A 25234-nucleotide genomic window follows, 5' to 3' on the forward strand; every position below is an offset into this window, starting at 1 on the left:
ATGAAATTCTTTAAAGAGCTAATAGGCAAAATGGCGATTTTATTGCTTCACTTTAAAGTGTTTGGCTGTACAAGTGTAAGCTAATAATACAAAAGAATCAGCAAATAATTGATAAAGTTCTTGACTGAGATGTGTAACACATTTGCTAGGAAAGGGTATCTATTATAAATCCCTTTTTCATTGCAAATCATTCAATATTTAGTCAGAATTGTTAAAAGGCACAATGTCAGGCCTTTAATAAGTTGAGAAACCGCATTGCACACAACATTTACAATCCCAATTGACAATGTGCAAACAGCTCTCACTTACAAGAGGTATTATTACAGCCTTAACTGTGCATTTTGTGTGCTGTGTAGCATTAAGCATGCATTTTAAAATCTCAGAAGCTTTGGATCCAGATTTATCCAGCCCCTGGAAAATGCTACACAAAGAGTCTGCAGACCCTGCTGAATGGTGTGAACTGTGGGGGGGGGGGGGGATCCCCCCAAATTGAGTGAAGGTACCTTCTGTGAACAGAGCCCTTCTTCTTGTAGGAGGCAGTTCCTGGATCCAACCCTTTGTATATAAAGTTTGTTGAAGGCTACCAGGGCCTTCTGTGTTTTGGCACCTATTACTAATACGGCAAAAGTGGTTATGATGAAATATTTTAAGACAAAACATGATTATGGGATCTGGATTTAAAAGAGATGCTGCCCATAATTATTATGCCGAATTTTCTCCTTTCCTTTACCAAACCACATCAACTCAGAAAACCCGGTTTTCTTTGTTTTCCAAGTATTGCTTCTCATTTTGTAGTGCAGCCTTTTCCAACCCTGGTGCCCAGATTACAACTCCCACTGACAGCTGGCTGGGGAAGATAGGATTTGTAATCTAAGACAACTCTCCCACACTAGAGGCCTTCAAGAGGCAGCTGGACAACCATCTGTCAGGGATGCTTTAGGGTGGATCCCTGCATTGAGCAGGGGGCTGGATCCAATGACCTTCCAACTCTACTATTCTATGATTCTATGACATCTGGAGGACACCAGGTTCGGGGAGGCTTTGTAGGAGGTCCCTGTGGCTGAGACACAAGCAGTAAGAGGAATGTGGTATTGGAATATGGTATTAGCTGTCATGTGGCTGCAATATTATTGTCACATTCCCATGTCACCAGACGTGGAGAGGTCAGTGGGGACAAGACACACCTGGATTTTTTTTTAAAAAAAACCCGTCCTATACAGCAGCCCAGTGGTATGGGCTACTTCCATGTAACACAGGGATGGGCAACTTGTGACCCTCTAGATATTTTGGCACGCAACTACCCTCACTCCTCACCATTGGTTATGCTGGCTATGGATTATGGGAGCTGTAGGCCAGAAATCTGGAGGACCACAAGTTGTCCACCCCTATGTACTTGAAAGGTTGTCACACAGAGGAGGGCCAGGATCTCTTTTCGATCCTCCCAGAGTGCAGGACACAGAATAATGGGCTCAAGTTACAGGAAGCCACATTCCGGCTGGACATCAGGAAAAACTTTCTGACTGTTAGAGCAGTATGGCAATGGAACCAATTACCTAGGGAGGTTGTGGGCTCTCTTACACTAGAGGCATTCAAGAGGCAGCTGGACAGCCATCTGTCAGGGATGCTCTAAGGTGGATTCCCGCATTGAGATGGGGTTGGACTCGATGGCCTTATAGGCCTCTTCCAATTCTACTATTCTATGTAGGACCTTGTAGACTGTCAAACCAGAAGAAAAGGACCACAAAAGTGAACTGCTAAGCTAATACAATCAATTAGAAGGCTGGTGGTGCTAATATAAATTGAACTGTATTTGTAAATTCATTGATTTATATTAGCATTGTCAGCCTTATAATTTATATTTGCTTAGCAATTCACTTTCTGTGGTTCTTTTGTTCAGGTTTGACATTTCTTTTGAGGGCTCCCTCCTTGTCTCCTTTGGACCTTGTAGACTGGACAGTCTGCATTAACATCTGTGGCTGCACCTTCACTGCAGATTTGAAGAACAGATATGTATCCAATGAGCATTTTGTCCTCACAGTCCACATGCACTAGTGATGTTTGCCTGTTTCTACCTCTTCACTGGAAGTGGGCAACATTGACCAAGGAGACAGCAGGGCAGGCTTTTACCGCATTAAAAATATACTTGCTTTGTCCCACTGTTTATACTTCTGGTCCAGTTTAAGAAACCAGTAAACCAAGAAAACTGGAGTGGTGATGCCTTGTTAGATCAGACTAAAGTCCACGAGCATTTTGTGTCCAGTAGCAGACAGCCAGAAATCCAGAGTAGGAAATAACATGTTTAATGTTTAAAAAGAAATAAATACAAGCGATAATCACAAATTGTTATTTTAAAAAAGAGAGAAGAGAATGTTGAGAAAAATGAATAACCCGTATTGTTAATGATTAAACTTCTAAACAATGAGATGAGTATCGTAATTCAAAATCAAAGTCACTCCACTGCAGTGAACAGGAAATAACTTAAAAGCAAACTGCTTTTCTTTTCTATGTCCATTTAGGAATATATGAAACTGCTTTATATTGAGTTAATCATGGCTCCATCATCTAACTTGGTATTACCTACATCAGCCTTCCACAATATGGGACCCTCCAAATGTTTTGCCGTAGAATTCCCATCTGCTCTTAGCCAGCATAGCCAGGGTTTCAGAGAAGGGACTTTCCTGGCATCTCCTACCTTGATATGCCAGGTTTTTAACCTAGGACGTTCTTCCTATAAACCATGTGCTCTACTACTGGATAATTTCTAAATATCATCCAGTGTTGTTTTATTTTAAAATAGATGTTCTTGAACAATTATTTTACTATCTAAGGGCTGAACTAAACTTTCTGCTAATTAGAATCCAAATGGGAGGTACCCCCCCTTTTTTCTAACCATCCCCATGGTGTGTGTGTGGAATTTCAGGCCAAAAATGGGAGGGGGAAGCCGAAATCTCTCCCCCTCCTAAATCACCATGGTTCCGACCTGATTGGGATCCATGCATGCTTACACTAAAGTAAGTAAGTCAATCACGCATAGCTCTGCTATATGTGATTAGCAGAGATTTAGTTTCACCCTAGGAAATCCTAGGTGTTTTCCTACAGCCATGAGCTTGAAAACTTGTTGTAAAGAATCTCATTCCAAACCTCTGCCTTTTGTGCATGAGAATAGATGTGGCAACATTTATATAGTGGTGTTCCTACATTCTGCTTAATACCAGGGGCTTTTCTACATGAGGCTACTAATTTGTTGCATCTCCTTTTGGTTTCATCACAAAATTTAGATCTCAGCACTACACGAGGAGTGTTTCATTTCCTGCTTTCCTGCTACATAACCTCTAGGTGGCACTGCGGTATAGTGGAATAATGCAAATGCAGAAGAAGAAATTGTGCTTTCTTTCACCATCAGAAATAGCACCCCATTTTCCCTGTTCTAAAAAAAGTTGTGGAAAGTGCTGTTTACAAGCAGAAGCGAAACTGGACAGTCACGACCTCACCTAAAGAACCCATAAACTGCCATGAATAGTGAATGATGAGTGCACAACAAATGCCTTGTGTTGAAAATCTCCAGGTCTAATTTGAATGTGTTTAGCCCTTGTCTGGGTGCAGCAGGCAGTGTTTTCTAACTACATGTGATCTGTTGGTCATACAGTGAGTGACATGTACAAGAACTGAATTTTTCCCCCTGCCCCTTCCTTACAAGCCAGGTACAGCTTGGAATGATATAATTTGCAGCAGTGGTTGTGGAATAAGTGACTGGAACCCCAAGCTGTACATAGTGAAAAGCAGGGTTCCTAGTTGCTTGCCAGAAAATTAACACATGAGTCCAATGTTGTCTGTGATATCGACCAACAATATTTTGTGAATGGCCACAGTTATTTCAAGAATTGAAATGTAGAAAGTATGGTAGATGTACTTTCTACATTTCAATTCTTCTGGCCTCACTGTTTATAAACACACACACACACATACCCAGTAAGCATGTGTGTATAAGGATGCAATCCTATGCATGTTTAGATAGAAAAAAACCCTTCAGCATGGAGAATTCTGGGCATTGTAGGGCTTTTTTCTGTCTAAATATGCATAGGATTGCACTCTAAATCTGCCCGGTTGAGGTTAACACTTCATACATCTGATGAAGTGGACAGTGTCCACAAAAGCTTATGCTGTAATAAATTTGATAGTCTTTAAGGTGTCACAAGACTTTGTTGCTTTTTCTGCAACAGACTAACAGACCTCTGGAAATTGTGGGAGAGGTTGTTGATATTGCTCTGTTATCTTCTGTCTCCCACTGATATTGCTTTGCTTTTGAGTTTGCTATGGAATGTGCATAGGATCACAACATTGTTAGTCTGACATAACAGTGGCACAGCTTTAGTGTCTGTTTTCCATGTGTTCACATTTTTATTTTGTGAAGTGGGAGCCCTAACACTGTCATTCAGTCGACTTGTTATCTAGTCCTTGAATGGCACATTTGTGACATTGGCTAGATCAGTGGTCTTCAGCTGGTGGATCGTGACCCAAAAGTGGGTCGCGAGATCAGTCCAGATGGATTGTGGCAAAGCTGTTGCTGCAATGGAGGTGGGTCTCGGATGTGGACTAGTTGAAGACTACTGGGCTATATCATATAAGAGGTGGCCTTTATTTTAATCTTTTCTTAAAAGTCCCCCCCCCCCACTTAGCCCTCTAGCATAAATAACGGGCTAGAAATATACAAGACAGGTAGACAAATTCTCAGATTTCTTTCAGCCATTAGATTTTCTGCTCAAAAGCAAAATCACGATGTTTGAAGCTATTTGGATGTTCTGATTAGTATCTTCCATTGCTGAGCGTGAAATACTTACCTGTCTCTCTCTATAAAGCATTATTTTACACATCCACAACTTTTGCTTGTAACCCTGGATGTAGTCACTGTTTCCTTTGGCATCAGGATATCACAAATAATGTGGTAATGCGAAGCTTGTTAACACTTAATGTGAGAGAATTATTCCTGGCTGCTGCCGACATACAAACTTATTTAATAGACACACTGGAGCATGTTTATGAGATTTAGCATATGGCACTGGAAAACGGCTTCTGCATCTCCTTGTGTTTTTATTTTCTATTAAGCCAAGAACCAATTCCACCATCTGCCAGGTCTAAAACTGCTTTCTACGCTATCTGTATCTACTCTACAGAGTTAAGCTAGTTTAATTGTCGTCTCCTCTCCTGGGTAAGTCTAGACCTCTCATTCTGTGAGAGGAGCTATCTAGAGATTTCTAACACAGAATTCTCAGCACCCTACTTAACTACAATTCCCAGAATACTTTGAGGGGAGCGAGGACAATTAAATTGGAATACTGTCTGTGCCCCATTTCTTTTCTTTCTCCATACATTGCAGAGCAAAAGACCTTTTTTCATGAAAAGGCAAAGAGTTCTGGAAACTCTCTGAGGAACCACCACTATCCCCAGAGTCCATGGGTTTCTTCAAATGAGTGATTTATAGCACGCTCATGACTGGCCAATCATGGATGTTCGTTGGTCATTTTGACAATGCTGTGAGCCTCCTGCACATCTCCTGGTCCTTTTCCTGTTTTTAGCATTAAAAAATAAGCCTCAGAAAACCCGACTCTTCTGAAATATTTCAGGATTGGTTGGGATTTCCTGCCGTGTGCAGGCGAAGTTGCGCTATAAGATGCCCACTAGAGGGCGCTGTCCCATTGAGATCTACAGGCCACATGGTTGCTACTCCTTTGCTCCTGTAATTTAAGTTTGTTTCAAATGCGGAAGGCAAGCAGGAAGCAGAGCAACGGTAAAGAAATGTGATTTCCCCCTGAAAGTCCCCCATGTGGCTACAGCCCTGTGGGTAAATGTTTCTTTCTTTCTTTTCAGAATGGTGTCAAGGGATGCAGGGGACGTACTGTTCAAAGAGGGGTGCCCATAAGGCTCAATTCTGTGTAGAAGTCTTGCCATCTGCCCTGGAAGGAAGCCCAGTTGCTTCTTGATATTAGCCCTCTTCAGGCGTTCTGTTTTTGAGTTTATTAACACACGAAGAAGGAAAGTGAGGATGCTGGCTTTTCCTCCATCCCTGCCTCCTAGGCATTCTCCATGTGCTGAGGGATGTCTTCTGCAGTGGGAAATCTTTTGAATTTGTGTGGGCTCACCATGTCATTTAGAACTCTGATTTTTTACATTGTGTGTGGAGCCTATGCAGAGACAAAACGCTCCCTGCCACAGAAGGGTTTATTTTATTTTATTTAAAATTAATTTTTAAACTTTTTTAATTGTGAATATCAATAAACAAAACAAAAAATACGTCGTGAAAACGGGGACGGGGGGGACGGGACGGGACGGGACCATACATTGTATATATAGAATTATCATCATTTCCGTCATATGAACCGTTCAAAAAACAAAGAAAAAAGGGAGAGAGTTATACAAAGGTTTCAAGAAAAGCAGACCAAACATCCGTATACTTATCCACTTGCACGTTGCGTCTATAATTGATAATGTTATTAGGTCCTCGATCCATTGCATTATGGGAGGTGTGAATTTTTCCTTCCAATGTGCTAATATAAGTCTTTTGGCTGTCATAAGGGCTCACAGAAGGGTTTATAAGGGTGCTTCCAGATGAGACTTTTATACTGCAATAACCTTGCCTCATTCACAAAATTTTACTGGGGGTCCAGAAGATAACCTTCCTGTGTTTTCCCACCGCCTCTGCTAGGTTTTTTTCTTGTACAACGGGAGTATGGATTGAGTATCAGAGGCAGTAAGTCTGTATACACCAGTTGCTGGAAACATGGGTGGGAGGGTGCTGTTGCACCGTGTCCTGCTTGTGGGTTCCTGGTCGACAGCTGGTTGGCCACTGTGTGAACAGAGTGCTGGACTGGCTGGACCCTTCTTCTGATCCAGCAGGGCTCTTCTTATGTTCTTAAGACGGGGAGAGTTTTTTGTGTCCAGCTTGCAATTGTAGAGGCAGACGCTTTGCAGAAATTACTCACAATGTGATGTCATTTGGCTCACAGGCTCAGACTGCATGAAGAAAAGATAATTAAAGATCGAAGGCATCACCTGAAGACCTATCCAAACTGCTTTGTTGCCAAAGAACTGATTGACTGGCTGATTGATCACAAGGAGGCCTCAGACAGAGAGACTGCGATTAAACTCGTTCAGAAATTGCTGGATCGTAGCATTATTCACCATGGTGAGTGAAAAGGATCAGCGCTTCCAAGCCCATTAGCCTGAAATGATAGTTAGCGGGCAGGGCAGGGCTGAGAATACATTGGGAAGGTGAATATCAAGCTCTGGCCCCGTTCAGATAACACGCTAAACCATGCTGCTTAACCACAAAATGGTTAACCATTTTGTGGTTAAGCAGCATGGTTTAGTGTGTTGTCTGAATGGGGCAATTGTGTGCCCAATACAGACCAATGAAAATCTAAATAAAGGCCATTTAGGTGCAATCCTATGCGTGTTCAGGCAGAAAAATTGTCCTGCAACTCCCCAGTAACATTTGTGGATTTATTTACGAGACTGATTCTGTAGTGTAAAACTTTATTCTTCATGCCAATTTTGTTTTTGAGTTCATAGTGACGATTACTGGAAGTTTTACTTACGGTGCTGAAATGTTTAGTATTTCTGTTTTTCTGTTTTTACATTTCAGTTTGTGATGAGCATAAGGAATTCAAGGATCTCAAACTTTTCTACCGCTTCAGGAAAGATGATGGAACGTTCCCACTTGACAATGAAGTGAAGGCGTTCATGAGAGGACAGAGAATATATGAAAAGTATGTTGCACCCAGTATGTTGAAATTGAGAGTTGATTTTTAGCATCGGTTCCTCTATTTCTAATGTCCACACATGAGTGCCATCGTTTATGTGGCCGAAATGTCACCACCAATGCTCAAGAATCGAAAGCCTCAAAGGCCCTTCATATTCTAGAGCAGAAGTGGGCAAAAGTTAGATCTCCAGATGTTTTTGATTTCAGCAGAGGTCTGTAGGGTTTCTGCGATGACCTGCATGGAATTGCCTTTCATGAAATGAATTCATTAAGTCTGGAAACATCTACAAGGGTATGACCCTGTAATGTTAATTTTGCATGTAATACCAGTACTATATTAAAAGAGAGAGAAATAGCAGATAAAATGATATCAGTAGACTTGGGGGAATCTGAAGTTTGCAGAAATACATAATCTTAAGGAAAAAATGCCTAACGGTGGGAAAACAGCCCCCCCCCCCAATTTGGAGGTAGGGTTCAGCACTTTGGATAGCTCCTTTAGAGTTCTGTCTGGTTCTGACTAAAACCCAGAATGGATTCACAGCCCCACTGAAATCGGAGCCACTAGCCTCCACTGAGAAAACTGGTGGTAAGAGAAATGGAGTGGAATAGCCTGAGAAGGGACACAGCTAACTGACTGGAACAAGGAATTCCACACTCAACATTTTATTGCTGCCCCACTTAGGTAGACTAATAGCAAAACTCAGTTTTCTGAGTGCCGATTCTTATGTACCAAAAATGGCGTCATCCACATACAAGGGGGAGTTATCAGCAGGCTCGAGGGAATTCCAAGGTTTGCAGAAGTATAAAGAAACCTAAAGTGGATGTCTCTTCCAAAGATAGCCCAACAAGGTTTGAACCTGCTTCATGGGCACATAAGGCTGACTGACTGTTGCAGGTGGGGGGAGCGGAAGGGAAAATAAAGAGAGAAGATGATTGGAATGGAGTATCCTGAAAATAGGCAATCCATGCTGCAACGTTTTGTTGCAGGTCCCTCTCGTTGTCTGATGTTACTGCATTCACCATTTTTTTTTAAATTAAACAATCTCTCATCCCCATCATTTACCATCACTTCCATTTTCCCAAGAGAAAAGTTATACTAAAACTAAGAAGAGCTGGGGGGGGGGGGAGGAGGGAGACAAATCCAGAGCGTATAATTAAGATTGGAAACAGATGGTTGTGTGGAGATCCTGAATATCCTGCCAGATTATGTGGGTCAAATAACAGAGAATTTTGACCATGTTTTCCATCCGCCACAAGGTGAATGTAATTTTTGCTCGGACTATGGGGTTTGCTTGCAACATGGGTACTGCTGGTAATTAGAAATGATTAAAATAGATGAGTTGACATTTACTGGAAATGGATGGTGCAAAAGGTGAACAGATGTGCTATTGGACGAGTCACCGCATATTTGGGGGTAGTGCTACCGTTCTGGAGTAGTAGCCATGCGTGCAAGTCATTCGGTGATTATCTGCAGCTGATATTATTTCCATCTCAGTTTAAAGTCCATATTGAAAAAGGGATTGCAAAAGAAAAACGATACCTTGAACATGAATCTAGAACCAATAGCACCTGTATGTATTGCAATCCAGAAAATATAACTCAGAGACATACTTATTTATTTATTTATTTATTTATTATCATTTAATATTATGGCAACCCTGAATGGGTTTTAGCCGGTTACAAGTCATATATAAAATCCAATGTATAATGTATAATATCCAATTTGCAAATGCCTTTGGGGCTATTTAGAATAATAAAACAACAACAACAAAATAACAAAGCAAACGGGAAAAAAGTGAAAGTATCAAAGTAATGCAATATTAAACATTAAAAACATGAAGAAGCCAACAAAGACTAAAAATGTAGTGTGCAATTGTATGCATGTTTAAATAGAAAAAAGACCTTCAACTCCCAGCATTCGCCAGCCAATATAACTGACTAGGGAATGCTGGGAGTTGTAGGACTTCTTTCTGACTAAACATGCATAGGATTGAATCCTTAATGCCTGCTGGAAGAAGGAAGCCGTAATCTGGCTGCTAAATATATATAGCGATTGTGTATGTGTCTTTCCCTCAGAGAGTTGAGAGGGGTTTGATAGAAGAATCACTGCTTGTGATGTGCACACTATCTTTCTTTTCCCTGCTCCCCAAAATCACCTGAAGCCAAATAAAGTTTTCCATCTTTCGAAAGGTTTCAAAAATCCGCAAAAACTGTTTTAACCAAAGAATGATAGCAGGACCAAAGAAATGACTACGTAGGCCATAAGCAGTGGTGACTCTGAAATGCCTCTCCAACCCTCGTAAAAACAATGGCTTGCTTCCAGCAGCTTTTTAATTTATTTTTCATGTTCTTGCCTACAGAGGAGAAACAAAACAAGAGAAGCCAACATACGAAATCTGGGAGAATGTTTTCTCCATTGTAGAAACCTAGGATGCTTTGTAACATTGGGAATAGCAGGAAGGCTCTTACGGAGGGTGCTAGAGCAAGGCTATTCAGGGTGTCTTTTTCAGCTTGCCGCCCCAAACATTTGATTCATAAATGGCATTGCATCAAGCCAACACTCTTTCTCTAAGACTGGTCTGACAAGATGTACCCAAGACCGATCTGACAAGATGTACCCTTTATTCGGTCCTGGTTAGGGCCTCATCTTGAGTATTGCATCCAGTTCTGGGCACTACACTTCAAGAAGGATGCAGACAAGCTGGAGTGTGTTCAGAGGAGGGCAACGAGGATGATCAGGGGTCTGGAAACAAAGCCCTATGAGGAGAGACTGAAAGAACTGGGCATGTTTAGCCTGGATTAAAGAAGATTGAGGGAGACATGATAGCACTCTTCAAATACTTCAAAGGTTGTCATACCGAAGAGGGCCGGGATCTCTTCTCAATCCTCCCGGAGTGCTGGACACGGAATAATGGGCTCAAGTTACAGGAAGCCCGATTCTGGCTGGACATCAGGAAAAACTTCCTGACAGTACGACAATGGAACCAGTTAGCTAGGGTGGTTGTGGGCTCTCCCACACTAGAGGCATTCAAGAGGCAGCTGGACAGCCATCAGGTATGCTTTAAGGTGGATTCCTGCATTGACCAGGGGGTTGGACTTGATGGCCTTATAGGCCCCTTCCAACTCTACTATTCTATGATTCTAATCAGCAGGGGGTTATCTTGTTGTTTGCCCTCAGGAAGGGACCGAAGACCACTGATGGGATCAGGAAGAGATGGTGGGGAGAACAGAAGCAAGAGTGGCTGTTCACAAGATGTGGCTGCTCTCGACATATCTTAAGGCAGCGTTCCCCAACTTCCAGAGGTTTGGGACTGCAACCCCATCACCCCTGTCCATTGACTATGCTGGCTGAGGGTGATGGTTGTTATAGTCAAAAACATATGGTGTGCATCAGGTTGGGGAAGAGTGCCTTAAGGCACAGAGATGGAAGTAAGGCAGAAATGTCAGTGGCCATTCCATTCACCTGATCACCGGTGATAAGCAATTTATTTATTTATTTATTTATTTATTACATTTCTATACCGCCCAATAGCCGAAGCTCTCTGGGCGGTTCACAAAAATTAAAACCATAATAAAACAACCAACAGGTTAAAAGCACAAATACAAAATACAGTATAAAAAGCACAACCAGGATAAGAACCACGCAGCAAAATTGATATAAAATTAAAATACAGAGTTAAAACAGTAAAATTTAAATGTAAGTTAAAATTAAGTGTTAAAATACTGAGAGAATAAAAAGGTCTTCAGCTGGCGACAAAAGGAGTACAGTGTAGGCGCCAGGCAGACCTCTCTGGGGAGCTCATTCCACAACCGGGGTGCCACAGCGGAGAAAGCCCTCCTCCTAGTGGCCACCTGCCTCACTTCCTTTGGCAGGGGCTCACGGAGAAGGGCCCCTGTAGATGATCTTAAGGTCTGGGCAAGGTTCTCCTCCAGGCAAGGTTCTCCTCCAGGCAAACAGGCAAGAAAGCCTTGATAAATTGGGAGTGACTTGGTTCTAGTTTTTTCAGGGTGTTTCTGTTCTTTCAGATTGTTGATGTGCTTCAAATCAGTGGGCTAGCAAAACACCGAATGGGCTAGTGCCTTTTTGGGGTTTATTTGCAAGGCAGAAGTAAGAGCAGGGTGAAATTGTTCTTTGGTTGGAGTATGTTTCACTTCTATTTCTTTTCAGCTTTCTTTCTTTTTGCGTGTGTCTTGCTGCTGCTTTTGTTTACAGTAGCCAGTAAAGCAAATTATCCTTCGTTTCCAAATGTCAAACGCAGCAAATGGGAGGGCAAGCTATGTTTGTAGTACACTGATGTAATTCCACAGAAGATTGTTTTCATAAATGGTGAGGAATTGCAAGACTTAATGGCTGTGGTTCGAATTAGTTGTTCCAACTTGGAATTCAGCCTAAAAGAGATGGGGAAAGATGTTCTTGGCCTCAGTGATGGAATACAGATAGACGGTTCGAATGCTGCCCTCTCCCCCCACCCCCTTAAATAACAGGACTCTAAATAGTGCATGGAAGCCACAGTAATTTCTAATGTAATTTGATGAAAGGCAGGGCTGGGTGTTCTCTGTACATTTTTAAACCCAGCCAAATTCCCCAGCAAAGACACTTGAATTCTGTGCTCAGAATAAATGCATGCATATTAAGCTAGTGCTCGTTTAATTCATATGCATTGAGATTGGATTCATTTAATTCAGTATGAATTAATGGAAGGGGCTTCTAGACAGACGGCTCCTAGTGCTATCAATCAAACTTTGTATGGGTTATTCCCCCTTTCTCTCCTTAAGGGTATTTTTGTGGTACAAAAAAAAGTTGGAAGAAGTGGTGGGAAAGTAAGGGAGAATTACGCATGGAAGACGACAGTATCTGGTGCCCCGGTAAAATTTTGTGACTAAGAGCTTCTTCAGATGAGCGTTTTATAGCACACTTGTGACTGGCCACTCATGGTTGTTCATGAGTCATTTTGACGATGCAGTGATCCTCCCGCACTTCTCCCACTCCTTCCGCCATTTTTTTTGTTATAAAACAATCCTTAGAAAATGCGAGCCTTCTGAACTATAGCGACATTTGTCGCTATTTCCTGCCGTGTGCAGGAGAAGTTGCGCTACAGAACGCCTACTAGAGGGCGCTGTCCCACTAAACTGAATGGGCCACGTGGCCGCTGCTTGCTTCCCTTTGCTCCCCTGTGTGATTCTGCTCATTCCTATTACGGAAAAGAAGCAGGAAGCAAGAGCAATGGTAAGAAAACGTGATTTATTTATTTATTTATTTATTTATTTATTACATTTTTATACCGCCCAATAGCCGAAGCTCTCTGGGCGGTTCACAAAAATTAAAACCACAGTAAAACACCCAACAGGTTAAAACACAATTACGAAATACAATATAAAAAGCGCAACCAGGATAAAACCACACAGCAAAGTTGATATAAGATTAAAATACAGAGTTAAAACAGTAAAATTTAAATTTAAGTTAAAATTAAGTGTTAAAATACTGAGTGAATAAAAAGGTCTTCAGCTGGCGACGAAAGCAGTACAGTGTAGGCGCCAGGCGGACCTCTCTGGGGAGCTCGTTCCACAGCCGGGGTGCCACAGCGGAGTGATTCCCCCCCCCCAAAAGAGCCAGATATCCTTGAGAAATAGGGCAGGATATAAATGTTTTAATAAATAAAATAAATAAATAAATAAAAATTGAATACTACAAATGGCCATGATTCTCTATATAGACACAGAATGATGTCTCTCTAATCCTTTGACATCTCTGTGGTGAAAATCCTGCATACTTTGCATTGGAAAGTTAGAATGGAAAACCAGTTCAATTTTAGACTTGGAAGTACCAGGACAGACTGTGATTGTGTGCAGTGTTAGTATTTTTCTGTCTCTGGGGGTTTAACAATCCCTCTCCCCGCTGTAGTTTCTATGGTATCTGTACAGTCTCTGCAGCTTTTTTTTTTAGGACTTCTGTTCCAAGATTTCTGATAACTGGAGACTTTAAAGTCGCTCTTGGATGAAACGCTTTGCAGTATTCTTCAGGGAATAACCCTGTATTAAAAGGAGAAGCAGACGGGATGACTTAAGAGGCTTTTCCATTGCAAAGACTCCCATGATGCTGTTTATCATCTGAGCCCACACAAAATTTGCTTACTAACACTGTATTCAGAATCAGAAATCCCCAGCTGTAGGTAAGAGATGTACCCGTTTCCATCCAAGAACGGGTAAAAGAACAGCGTGGATATTAAAAAGGAATTTATTTTGATGCAAAACGATGAATGCTACTAAACATAATAGTAGAAAGTGCTGTCTCTACTTTTAGGTGCTTTTTATCTCTAAATTCCATGTGTTGGAAAGATGTGATCTCTCTCTCTCTCTCTCTCTCTCTCTCTCACACACACACACACACACACACTTATGCACGTACCATGAAAATGATGGCCATATTGCTATTAATTTTAATTACTGGGCTGATTTCCACACTGGGCTTGTATCTGAACAAGGAATCCCTCAGTTGTGACTTGTTTTGGACCTCCTGTTACCATGGCAAGGTCATGCATGCCTGACTAGCTATAGATTAAACTCTATTCGCCCTGTGTTGATGTGTTCACTATTTGAACGCATCCCGGTGTGGATAAAACAGTGGCATGACCAGGATCACTTTTATTGGATTTACGTTTAACTCTTTACTAAGGATGGCTGGAGGGAAATGTTTGGTTTGCATTTTAATACAGAGCAGCCTAATTTGCACTTCTTGAGTGCAAATTAATACACAAACTGGAACGTAATTATCCCTCAGTTTTCACGTGTCTCCAAATTTTGCAATGAAATGATCGAAAACCGCATACACAAAGGTGTACATTACGGAAAGAAGCTTATAAAAAGACATATATTTAGGGAAATTGAGTACAAAAATGCATATTAATATTTGTGGAGACCTTTAAAATATATTTCCACATTAATGTGGAGATGGGATGTAACAAACTTGAGTTTGAACAAATGAGAATGTTACAGAAATAGATGGATTAATCCATCAATACTCTTTACTATTACTTGGCTGCTGGGAATATAATTCTAGTTTTCCATTTCCCGTTAAGGTCAAATCTCCACTTAATACCTAGAACATCTTGTCCCTGCCAAAAATTAAAGTGATTAGCTGTCATCACATGCAGATGTGTAGCTCCCAAAGGCCTTTAAAAAAAGAAAAGAAAAGAGGAACATGAATTAAAAGGTTAAGCTACCTGATACATGACGTGGGCAACTAATTAGATTTGGTCAATAAAGAGGTTTCAAATAATTGTTGATTCTGCCAGCCCTTTGGCCTAAACTGAAATCCTCACCTGGTCTAAAAAACAGGGACTGTTAAGAACTGAAATTATAAGGGCTCCCAACCTCCCCCTGCTAATGGTTTAAGAAGAAGGCTCAAGGCATCTTGAGGTCACAAAATCATGTAGAAGCAATATGAAGTGAGTGGGTTATGCCGGTTTACATGTTACCTTGGCAAACACGTTTTCCCAAACGAATGTTTATGAGGTAGTGCTAGTGTGTGTGTGTGTGTGTGAGAGAGAGAGAGAGAGAGAGAGAGTGAGTGAGTGAGTGAGTGAGGAGACATTTGCAGGAATGAATCAGTCAACGTATTGTGTACCTTCTTTCCACAAAAACTGCCCTCAAGGTGGTTTTCAACAAGGATAATAACAATGTGCTTGCTTAACCCTTCTCCTGCACATGGGTTGTTCTTTAGGACTTCTCCCCACCTGCTGTGCCAGGGATGTTGAGCCTCTTTCACTCTGAGGGCTGAATTCCATTTTGGAAAATCTCTCAGGGGCCATGTTCCAGTGAAGGCAAAAGTCGTGGGGACAAAAATACCAGCATATTGTAGCTTAAGTGCTTACTGCCAGCAACTTAGCTTTAGGAGAAGCATTTCACCTTTTAGAGTGGGGGGAAAACTGTATGGAAATTGGGAAGCTACCAAATGATCAGTAGCTGGGGAAGAGCGGGAGTGTCCGGATTGGGCCCAGGCTCCCTGGTTTGATTTTGGACTCTAATTCAGATTTGGAGGCAGAACTGGAAGAAGCCCAGCCATGACAGGGTGCGGTGAAAGAAATTCCCCAAGGCTCATCAGGAGTCAGGGATGAATCTTCCCAGGGGCTTATTGAACAAGCGGCCCAGGTTCGGAGATCGTCTTCCCCCTTCCCTGCTGGGAACTCAGCTTTTGTCGGAGGGAGAGGGAACACCGGAACTGACAGATGCCAGAGTTACATGCTGAGTTAAGTGGACAGAATTGAGAGGAGGTGGGAGGCAGTCCGTCAGATCGGATGCCCATCAGAAGTTGGGTCAGGAGGACCCCCTCTGAAGGAGGAGCTCAGTAAAAGCCTGGGCGTGGCAGGAAACCATCCATTTGAGTTGAAAGGCAACTGCCTTGCTTTATTTAGCTAATTTGTCTTAGAGGACAGCTCCTGGTTTTCACCGATGCTGCAGGTATGAAGAGGTGTTATTAATTGAATAAAGGGTTTGTGGATTGCACAGTGAGTCCCCTTTGCCTCACTATTTCATGGGAGAGCTCGGAATCTCTGACAGCAGGGCCATCTGAGGAACTCCTGCAGGTTAGATTGGAACCCAGGAGGCCAGAATTGGCCCCCAAACCTGAGGTTCTGCACCTAAGTCATTTTCTTCTCAGCTAAGCTTATTCCTAGGTTGACCATATGAAAAGGAGGACAGGGCTCCTGTATCTTTAACAGTTGTGTAGAAAAGGGAATTTCAGCAGGTGTCAATTGCATGAATGCAGCACCTGGTGAAATTCCCTCTTCATCACAACAGTTAAAGCTGCAGGAGGCCTGCCCTCTTTTGTATCTGATCACACTAGGCAGGGCTCCTGCAGCTTTAACTGTTATGATGAAGAGGAAATTTCACCAGGTGCTGAATGCATAGAAATGACAATTGTTAAAGATACAGGAGCCCTGTCCTCCTTTTCATGTGGTCACCCTAAACTTATTCCCAATTTCAAGATGCCAAGGTGAGGAGCCACCAGTGATGAAACTGTTGAGTCTGTGGTCTGCTGCCACATGTGATATACCCATCAGACCCACGGTCTTCTCCCAAACTAGTAGGGCTATAAAAGCTTCCAGGTCAGGCTGCAACCTTACCTTGGCAACCAACAGGCAGGGCCATGTCTTCCTGGATCTGTGTGGATCAACATATATGTTAGTATATGAACTCAGTTCCCTGAGTGTCAAAAACTACACTTTCCATGCACAAGAGAGAGGTATCTTGGTTTGCAGAATTAACCCCCCCCCCCAAAAAAAATCTCCACAAATCCCTAAGAAGGAGAAACCCCAATGAGGACTGTGCATACTCAGTGACCAAGGAATACCGGCTGACAGTTTGGCGGAAGGGGAACAGGAAACCAAGAGGAAGGAGGGTGGAATGGAGTGTCTTGGAAAAGGGTGCGGATGAAACCCTGAACCTCAACACTGCAATATTTTGTTGCACGTCCCACTTGTTTGTTCTGTTGCTTGCTTGCCTGTAGGATTTCCCCCTCTGGCTCCAGTCCTAAAGATTTGAGCCTCTTACTCCACATGCTCTATTCTAAGGCCTTTCTCTAGAAAAGAGGGAATGTACTTGGGCTGGCCCTGAATGTACTTGTGTATCCAAGCACAAGCTGATTGAGAAATGTAGAGCACTATGAGACATGCCCTCTAGCTACCAGTCCGAGAGTTCCTTGTGCCTAGGCTGGAGGGAGGGAAAAAACACCATAATAATCAGGAATGTTATTTACTTATTTATTTATTTAAGCATTTTTTTATCCTGCCCTTCAGCCAAAAAGGCTCTCAAGGCGGCTTACAAATATTTCTTAACAGTCCCTGCCCACAGGCTTACAGTCAGGTTTTGTTGGTCTCTTCTTCAGGCTGGATGTTATGTTTAACAAAATAGCAAAAAGTGGGCCGTGGTGTCATTTCGGAATTAAAAATGATTTCACCCCCATGATGCGTGAGATGCTATGTATGGGATAGGACTGTGATATGTGTATGGGAGGGATCCTGTGGGACAAGTTTGTACTGGGCCCCCCAAAATGATGCTTGGACCCTGTCTGGAATAAATGCTCTTTAGAACAGGGTTGTGAAGAAAGTAGATCTCCGGCTGTTTTGGGCTTCACCTCCCCAAAATTCCTGACCATTGGCCATGCTGGCGGGCTTCTGGGAGCTGACGTCAAACACATCTGGAGATCTAACTTCTGCCCACCACTGCTGTAAAATATGAAGGACCTTTGCCATATGAGGCTTCCTAAGTCAAAACCAGATCCTTAATTTTGCTCAAATATCCCCAATCAGCAGATTCAGAGAAAATCCTGTCAAGCTGAGCCATTAGCTTTTTACTTGTTTTTGGATTATCCCATTTCCTTATATTTAATTTATCTCCCTCCTAGTGGGCTAAATTAAAAGGAACCATTCCTGTTGCATCCGATAGACTCGAAGTTAATAAGAAACACTACCAAGAAAAGAGAGCTTCTGTTTTTATTGGAACAGATGATGGGATTTTTCTCCCCAAAACAACCCCAGACATTTCTGAGGTTCAGTTGCAGATCAATGATTTATTCTTTCCGCCGAAGAGTTTCTAGCAATGCATATAAGCATATTTTTGATGTAAACCTTCCTAGACAAGGTATAAGCCAGTATCCTACTGTTTCCACTCAAATGGACATGAAGTCAGCAATTTTACATTATAAGAGATTGTTTAAGTGCCTTCTTCAGTTTTAAATTTCCTTACTTGGTTTTGAGCATGTATTCATTCTTAATCTGGAATGAAGCCATGATCAGGAGTCTGAGGCTTGTCTCGTTTTTCGCCCTTCAGAACGTTGAATTTTATTTAATATATCTCTATATGCATGTATAGAAAGCTGATATAAGCAGAATGCTATGCTATTCAAATATGCCATCACCACCACTGCATGCAGCCTCAACTGGTGCAGTCTAGGAAGTATATTGCCTGATTCTAGTCCAGAGTGTGACATTCTCCTCAGGCAGCAGATACTGGGAACTGGCGGCAAGGTGGAGAGAGTTGTGGGTTACGTAGGGTGACCAACTGTCAGGATTTCCCCAGATTTGTCCTGGTTTTTGTTCTTTCCATGGTGTCAGGGGGGATTTTCTATAATTTTCAATAATGTCCTGGAATGACACACCTTCCCCTTTAAGGCTGCCATTAGCATGGCAGGAGGGAATGGCATGCTTTCTTGAGGCACATCATTCCCCCACCCCAAGCTCCAATTGAAGTCTTAAAGGGGAAAGTGGGTCATTCGTGGACATTATAGAAAAGGCCCCAATTGGAGTGGATGGTGGTGGTGCAGAATGAAATCCTCCTCCACTCCAATCGGGTTCTTTAAGGTGGTGGGGGAATAACGTACTTTCTGCAGGACTCAGAAAGCTGCTTCCCCTACACACACACACTAGGTGTCCTCTTTTTTGGTTTCCCAAATATGGTCACCCTAGGGTTACGTAGTCTGCCCTGCATTTCCTAAGATACCTTGCTGCCTTCACATGTGGTCAAAGTTTCTGTCCCATTGCCCATGTCAAAGAGGGATTCAAATTTCAGACTAGTTGGAATGGGAGGGGCCACCATCCTGTCCTTTACCTCAGCCGGGCAGAATATCTTGGGCTGGCCCTGATTCTAGTGAATGCTTAAACTGCCTCCCCTGAAGTCTCATATTGTGCAAACATTTCATTTGCTGTTAGCTTTCTTGACTTCGAGCCTCGTGTGGTGCAGAGCAGTAAAGCAGCAGTTTCTGCAGCCGAAACTCTCCCCACAGCCTGAGTTCGATCCCAGCGGAAGCTGGTTTCAGGCAGCCGGCTCGGGTCGACTCAGCCTTCCATCCTCCCAAGGTCGGTAAAATGAGTACCCAGCTAGCTGGGGGAAAGGTAATCACGGCCGGAGAAGGCAACGGCAAACCACCCCGCTATAAGGCCTGCCAAGAAAACATCAGCGAAAGCTGGCGTCCCTCCAAGAGTCAGTAATGACTCAGTGCTTGCACGAGAGGTTCCTTTCCTTTCCTTCTTGACTTCAGTTATGTTCAGTAGCATTTTCTTCAGTAATATTTTGATCCCAATGTGATCACTGGATATTTATACTTTGTATGTATCTATGCCTGGGGGGATTTAATGAATGGGGAGTATCCAACTGTGCCCCTGCACTAGTGCTGATGACACTGCGCTAGCATAAACCAAAGGTTGTGCATTGTAAGCTTGCTGAGGGTAACGAAGAAAAGCACCGCTTGTTACATTATACAAGCAAACACCTGTTATGTTATACAAGCAGTGATTTACTCTAGCAGTGTTTTTAGCACTAGCACAAGGGCATATTTGGATACTATATAATTTATTTAATTACAACAATAATATAACTCTCCGCAATTAAACATATTCCGGTGTGGTGAAAAGTAAAAGATAAAATTTATTTATTTATTTATTTAATTAATTTATTTATTACATTTTTATACCACCCAATAGCCGAAGCTCTCTGGGCGGTTCACAAAAATTAAAACCATCATATAACAGCCAACATGTTAAAAGCACAAATACAAAATACAGTATAAAAAGCACAACCAGGATAAAAGAATACTGCCCATTATGCAAAGTCAGGGATGAATATTTTCATGCAACTGTTCTACTGAATTTGGGTGTATGAAGCTCATTTTAGTGTGTAGTTCTGTGGTGTTGCAACACAACTGATTCAGGCTATTCCTTAGGCATGTCTACAACTTCGGGCTTTCCGGGACTTGTGGGGTGGGGAGGATCTCGGGCTTTCTGGCTTCCGTGATCCTCCCCAGCATCCATACGCCAGCCCACTGTTCCAGAAGGAAAGAGGGATGTCCGGCGTGGCGTGTTTTTTGGTTTTGGGGGGGAAGGAGGATCTGGTTGCGCAATCCTGATCCTCTGAAAAAGTAAGTAAAACAAAACAAAATACTTTAAACAAAAGCACTGGCAGCATCCTGGGGATGATGAAATTCCTTCCCCCTCTGATGGGCATGAAGTCGCCCTGTGCAGCTCTGTATCCATTTAAAGAGCCCCGCTACTCAGAGGGAGGACCCAGGAGCACTGGCCACACCAGCTGCGGTCCTTGGAGTTGTCCTGGGACCGCAAGAAAACTGGGAAATCCCCCATTTCAGTTATCCCAGGGAAAGTCTCTGGTTGTCCCCGGTTGACTCCAGAATCCCCTGTGCGTCATTTGGATGCACAGGGACGACCTAGAGACGACCCTGGGGAAAATGAATCGTGTAGACATGCCCCTTGCCTCCCACTTTGGTGTTTTTGTTTACATCCCAGCGCAGGAACCAGTGTGCCTCATGGAGCAGAAGTATCCATGGTAAAAAGCTCTTACTTCACTTCTCCCCACCCTGAAACCCCATGGCCTACTTCTATGTATGCTTGTCATGATTGTTGGTGTATATCCACAATTACAGACTGGTTTAACAGCCGTCCCTTCTTCATTTGCAGTTCTGTGACAGGGAGTTCGGGATCCTAAAGGGATCCTAAAAAAATCTTTGGAAGGCATCATGGCAGTGGAAGTGGCACAAACCCAGCCTATGTTTGGAGTGTAGGTCGACTGTTCACCTTTCCCCCCACTTCTAAGCTTAGCGCTCATTACACCTCAGATTCTTTTCATGGCCCTGTCCATTTCAGTCATTAGCATCTCTTTTACAAAGGCTATTCTCTCTGCCACACCAGTCAGCCAGGCATGGTATTTATAGACTCATCAAAGTACAGTTAACAAAGAATTCCCACTCATCATCTACAGAACCAGGGTAGCCAATTCTCATAAAGACAGTTGCTTTGAAAAGCCTTCGCTATTCTTTATTCTTTATTTTTTGCTTGGATGAATCTCATGTGTAGGAACAGGACATGATCAAAAGTATCATCCCTACAGTGTCGTCCGTACCCAATTAACAACCAAGGACTAAATTCATTCATCTAATGAATTTTAGGGGAAAGGGTCAGCCAGATTTTTCTGGGTGGAGGCATCTGCATCTTACTCCCTTTCCATCATCAGCATTGGCTGACGGTCTGGCTCAGACGTCATTTTATCCTGATCAATTCTCAACAACTGGTATGATTTTAAGCATGGTTATGGACACGCCTGTTCCATTTCTGGCATTTCATCCACGTCACAAATGGAACAAGCACTTCTGTTAACCATTCCTTAATATTTCCCAAGAACAGAACAGCTAAGAAGCAAGAACAAGTGATCCAAACTCATTCTCCACTCCATGTCCTATGGAGGTTTTGATGAGTTCATTGACCTATTATTTGGCTGAACCATCAAGGGCCAACTTACTTCCCACTGAAACTGCTGACAGAGGGCTAATTTTAGCTTTAACTATGGAATTAATATGTTGCAAGCTTTCTCCCTTAAGCTCCTGACCTTGTATTTTGCAAGAGTTGGGCAGATAACCACTCATCAAACACACAAGGTATGTGGGTGGCCAGGGTGGGTGCACACCCACACCTTGTTGGCTATATGTGGCCCTAGGCTGCTTCCAGTGGAGCTGTGGGGCCCCACTCAAAGTTCCCCTTGTTAGCATTAGAACTAGTTAGGAAAAGACTGAAGATTTTCTAATTATTAGAGGAACTTACTGTTTCACAGTGATCAATGACATAGGATAGATTCTTGTTTTGTGCTTGTTTCTAAGGGCTGTTTCAAACAATACCCAGCCAAACCAAGGATTCCCATCAAGTGTACGCTTCACAGGAATCTCCAGCCATTCCCATCTTTCTAACATGTTAACCTGTATGGTACATGTGTCTGTCAATTCTACACATGTTGCTTCTGCCTGAGGCTACCTCCCAAGGCATTTTGCTACCCGAAGACCTGCACCCTAGTTTCCTTTGCAGTGTTGCAGGGGATGCTCTCATGTAGTCATGTGTGATCCAAATGTTGCACCCCCAAATCCTCTGCAACCTTGCAAGGAGGTACTGCACGTGCAAAGCTGCCTTATACTGTAATCCATCATGTGCAAGTCAGGATATTCAGAACTGCAGCCAATAAAAATGTTTTCGGTCACACCTTTGTATGAAATAGCTTTATACTGAGATGGATCATTGGTCCATTTGACTCAATGCTGTCTTCCCCAATGTTCAGTGGGTCTCCAAGGTCTCAGACTGAGATCTTGCCCAGAATTAGATATTACAAAGAAAACTGAGGATTCCTCCCACGTTAGTAAGGGCTCAATCCTATGCATGTTTAGATGAGGGGAGGGGGAATTGGCTGGAGAATGTTGGGAGTTGTAGGGCTTTTTTCTGTCTAAATATTCATAGGATTACACCCTAAGCTGCTTTATGCAGTAGACCATTGATCCATCTAGCTCAGCAATGTCTACACCAGGCGCCCCAATTTTATTGGACCCGTGAGCGCACTTGGGAATTTGAGAAACTGCTGTAGGCACCACCACAAAATGGCTCCCATGGAGGATGTGGCTAGTCACATAACGGCAGCCCTGGGGGCCTGGGTAGTCAAAAGTGAGCTAAAGAGGGGTGTGGGGAGAGAAATAGTAAGGCTAAAGGCTGGGAGGGAGGGGGGAAACAAAACAAAGGGGTAGAGGCTGTGGGGAGGGAGAAACAGCAAGGTAAAGAGGTGGGCAGAGAAATAGTGGTGCAAGAGCTGGGAGGCAGGGCGAAATAGCAAGGCAAAGCGATAGAGGGAGACCAAAGCTAGAATCTATGAGGGGAAGAAACCGTGAGCTAAAGAGATTGGGGGAAATAGCAAGGCAAGAGGCTGGGAGAGAGGGGAAACAGCAAGGTAAAGGGATAAAGGGGAGAGAAAGAGCAAGGCCATAGGCTAGAAAGGGCGAAAAAGAAGTCCTCCCCAGCATTTTCCAAGGTTTTTTAAAACAATTTTTTGAAGAGGCAGAGAGGGGAGAGCTTCGTGGGTGCTTGTGTTGGAGACTGCGGTCTACACTGACAGCAGTTCTCCAGGGTTTCAGAGAGGGGTTGAAACCAGGACCTTTGGCAAGCTTTGCATGTGCTCTGTCAATGAGCTGCCTGCAGACCTTCCCCAGTTGGTGACTGCGATTGGTGTTAGTGGAGGTGGGTTTGCTATGATAACGTGCAGTTCGATCAGCTGGGATGCAGTGTGTTGAATCTGGGACCTTCTGCAGGCCAAACGTGCGCTCTGCTGTTGACCTACATCCCCTTCCAATCCTAGGGACTGTCTAAATGCTTGGAAAGCCCTAGGGTGTGCGCATGGTGGCGCAGCATCAATTATGCAACGCTGCTGCAATTGCGCACCCACCCCGGGGCTTTCCACTGAGGCTGCCGAGAAAGCCCGAAAGCCTTGCTCTGAAGTCGAAGCAGGTGGTGCCTGGTGTAATGTTCTGCGATTGATCGCCTTCCACCAGGAAGGGGGGGCACTCCAGTCCCCAGATGGCTTCTCAGAAAGCCCGCATTCCCTCCTCGGCATCGGGATTACCCAATGCCACCCGGGGGAGGGAAAGTGCGGGGTTTTCAAGGGAGGAGGTGACAACCTGGCCCCATGAAGACACCCCCCTGGAGTGCATTTGCATTGCTTTTCTAATATTTCTAACAATGCTCTTAAGTCCTAAATCAGAGCAAACACTCGGGTTGCTTATGCACCCGGCCCTTTCTTGGGTAAAGCTTGAACGCACATGGAATTAGAACATTGAATGTATTTATGTAGTTTAACCTACATGTGCATATTTTCCCCCCTTCCCCCTTGATATATTTTTTCTTTCTTCATCACAGGCTGATGAATACTGAAAATGCGCTTTTACAAGCCAGGGAAGAGGAAGGAATAAAATATGAGCGTACTTTCATGGCCTCTCAGATGATTGATTGGTTGATCCAGGAAGGAGAGGCCACCACCAGGTCTGAAGCTGAACAACTTGGTCGTAGACTGCTGGAGCATGGAATTATACAGCATGGTGAGACATTTGCTCCACTCTACACAGCTCTGTCTGGATGTGAAAAACCACATAAGGCAGGAAGATATTTTAGCATGCATTGCTTAACAACGGCATGGGAGACCTTTTTTCTGGTGGGGACCTCATTCTGGCCAGAGTTAAACATACGTGTGGCCACTTCATTCTCCCCCACCCTTCCTTCCCACTGGGAAAAGGACACATTGCACTTGCCAGTAGGGGTGTCTGTCACTGGGTAATCCACTTTTTTGGCTTGATGGAATTCCGCACTCCACATGACTTGCTTGGCACCTGCAGGCTTTTTCCTGAACCCTGGATATATATATTTTTGCACAGTTTTGGAAGGTTATGAAATTTGTGCACATGTCTGAGAAATTTGTGTAAATTATGGTGGAATTTAGGCAAATTATACAAATTCAGCTGTAATTTTCATATTTTGTCCAAGTTCGGCAGTATATTTGGCCATAAATTTTGCACAAATTGCAGAAATTTACCCCACCCCCAAATGCGCAAAATCCGTGGATTGGCCTGACTCACTACAGGTTGCGCCAGGCATGGGAGCAGGAACCAAAATGTAG

General features: G+C 43.2%; 1 protein-coding gene across 1 annotated transcript in view; it reads left to right on the forward strand.

Annotated features, from left to right (window-relative positions):
- DEPTOR (DEP domain containing MTOR interacting protein) overlaps positions 1-25234 on the forward strand; it is an 85564-nt gene that overhangs the window by 18322 nt on the left and 42008 nt on the right. Inside the window, exons 3-5 of the mRNA XM_063131093.1 lie at positions 7002-7180; positions 7640-7763; positions 24481-24659. Of these exons, the coding sequence (XP_062987163.1) occupies positions 7002-7180; positions 7640-7763; positions 24481-24659 (482 nt within the window). The remainder of the gene's footprint in view (positions 1-7001; positions 7181-7639; positions 7764-24480; positions 24660-25234) is intronic.

Source organism: Elgaria multicarinata, chromosome 7, assembly GCF_023053635.1.
Source record: "Elgaria multicarinata webbii isolate HBS135686 ecotype San Diego chromosome 7, rElgMul1.1.pri, whole genome shotgun sequence".
In the NCBI taxonomy this organism is placed as follows: Eukaryota; Metazoa; Chordata; class Lepidosauria; order Squamata; family Anguidae; genus Elgaria; species Elgaria multicarinata.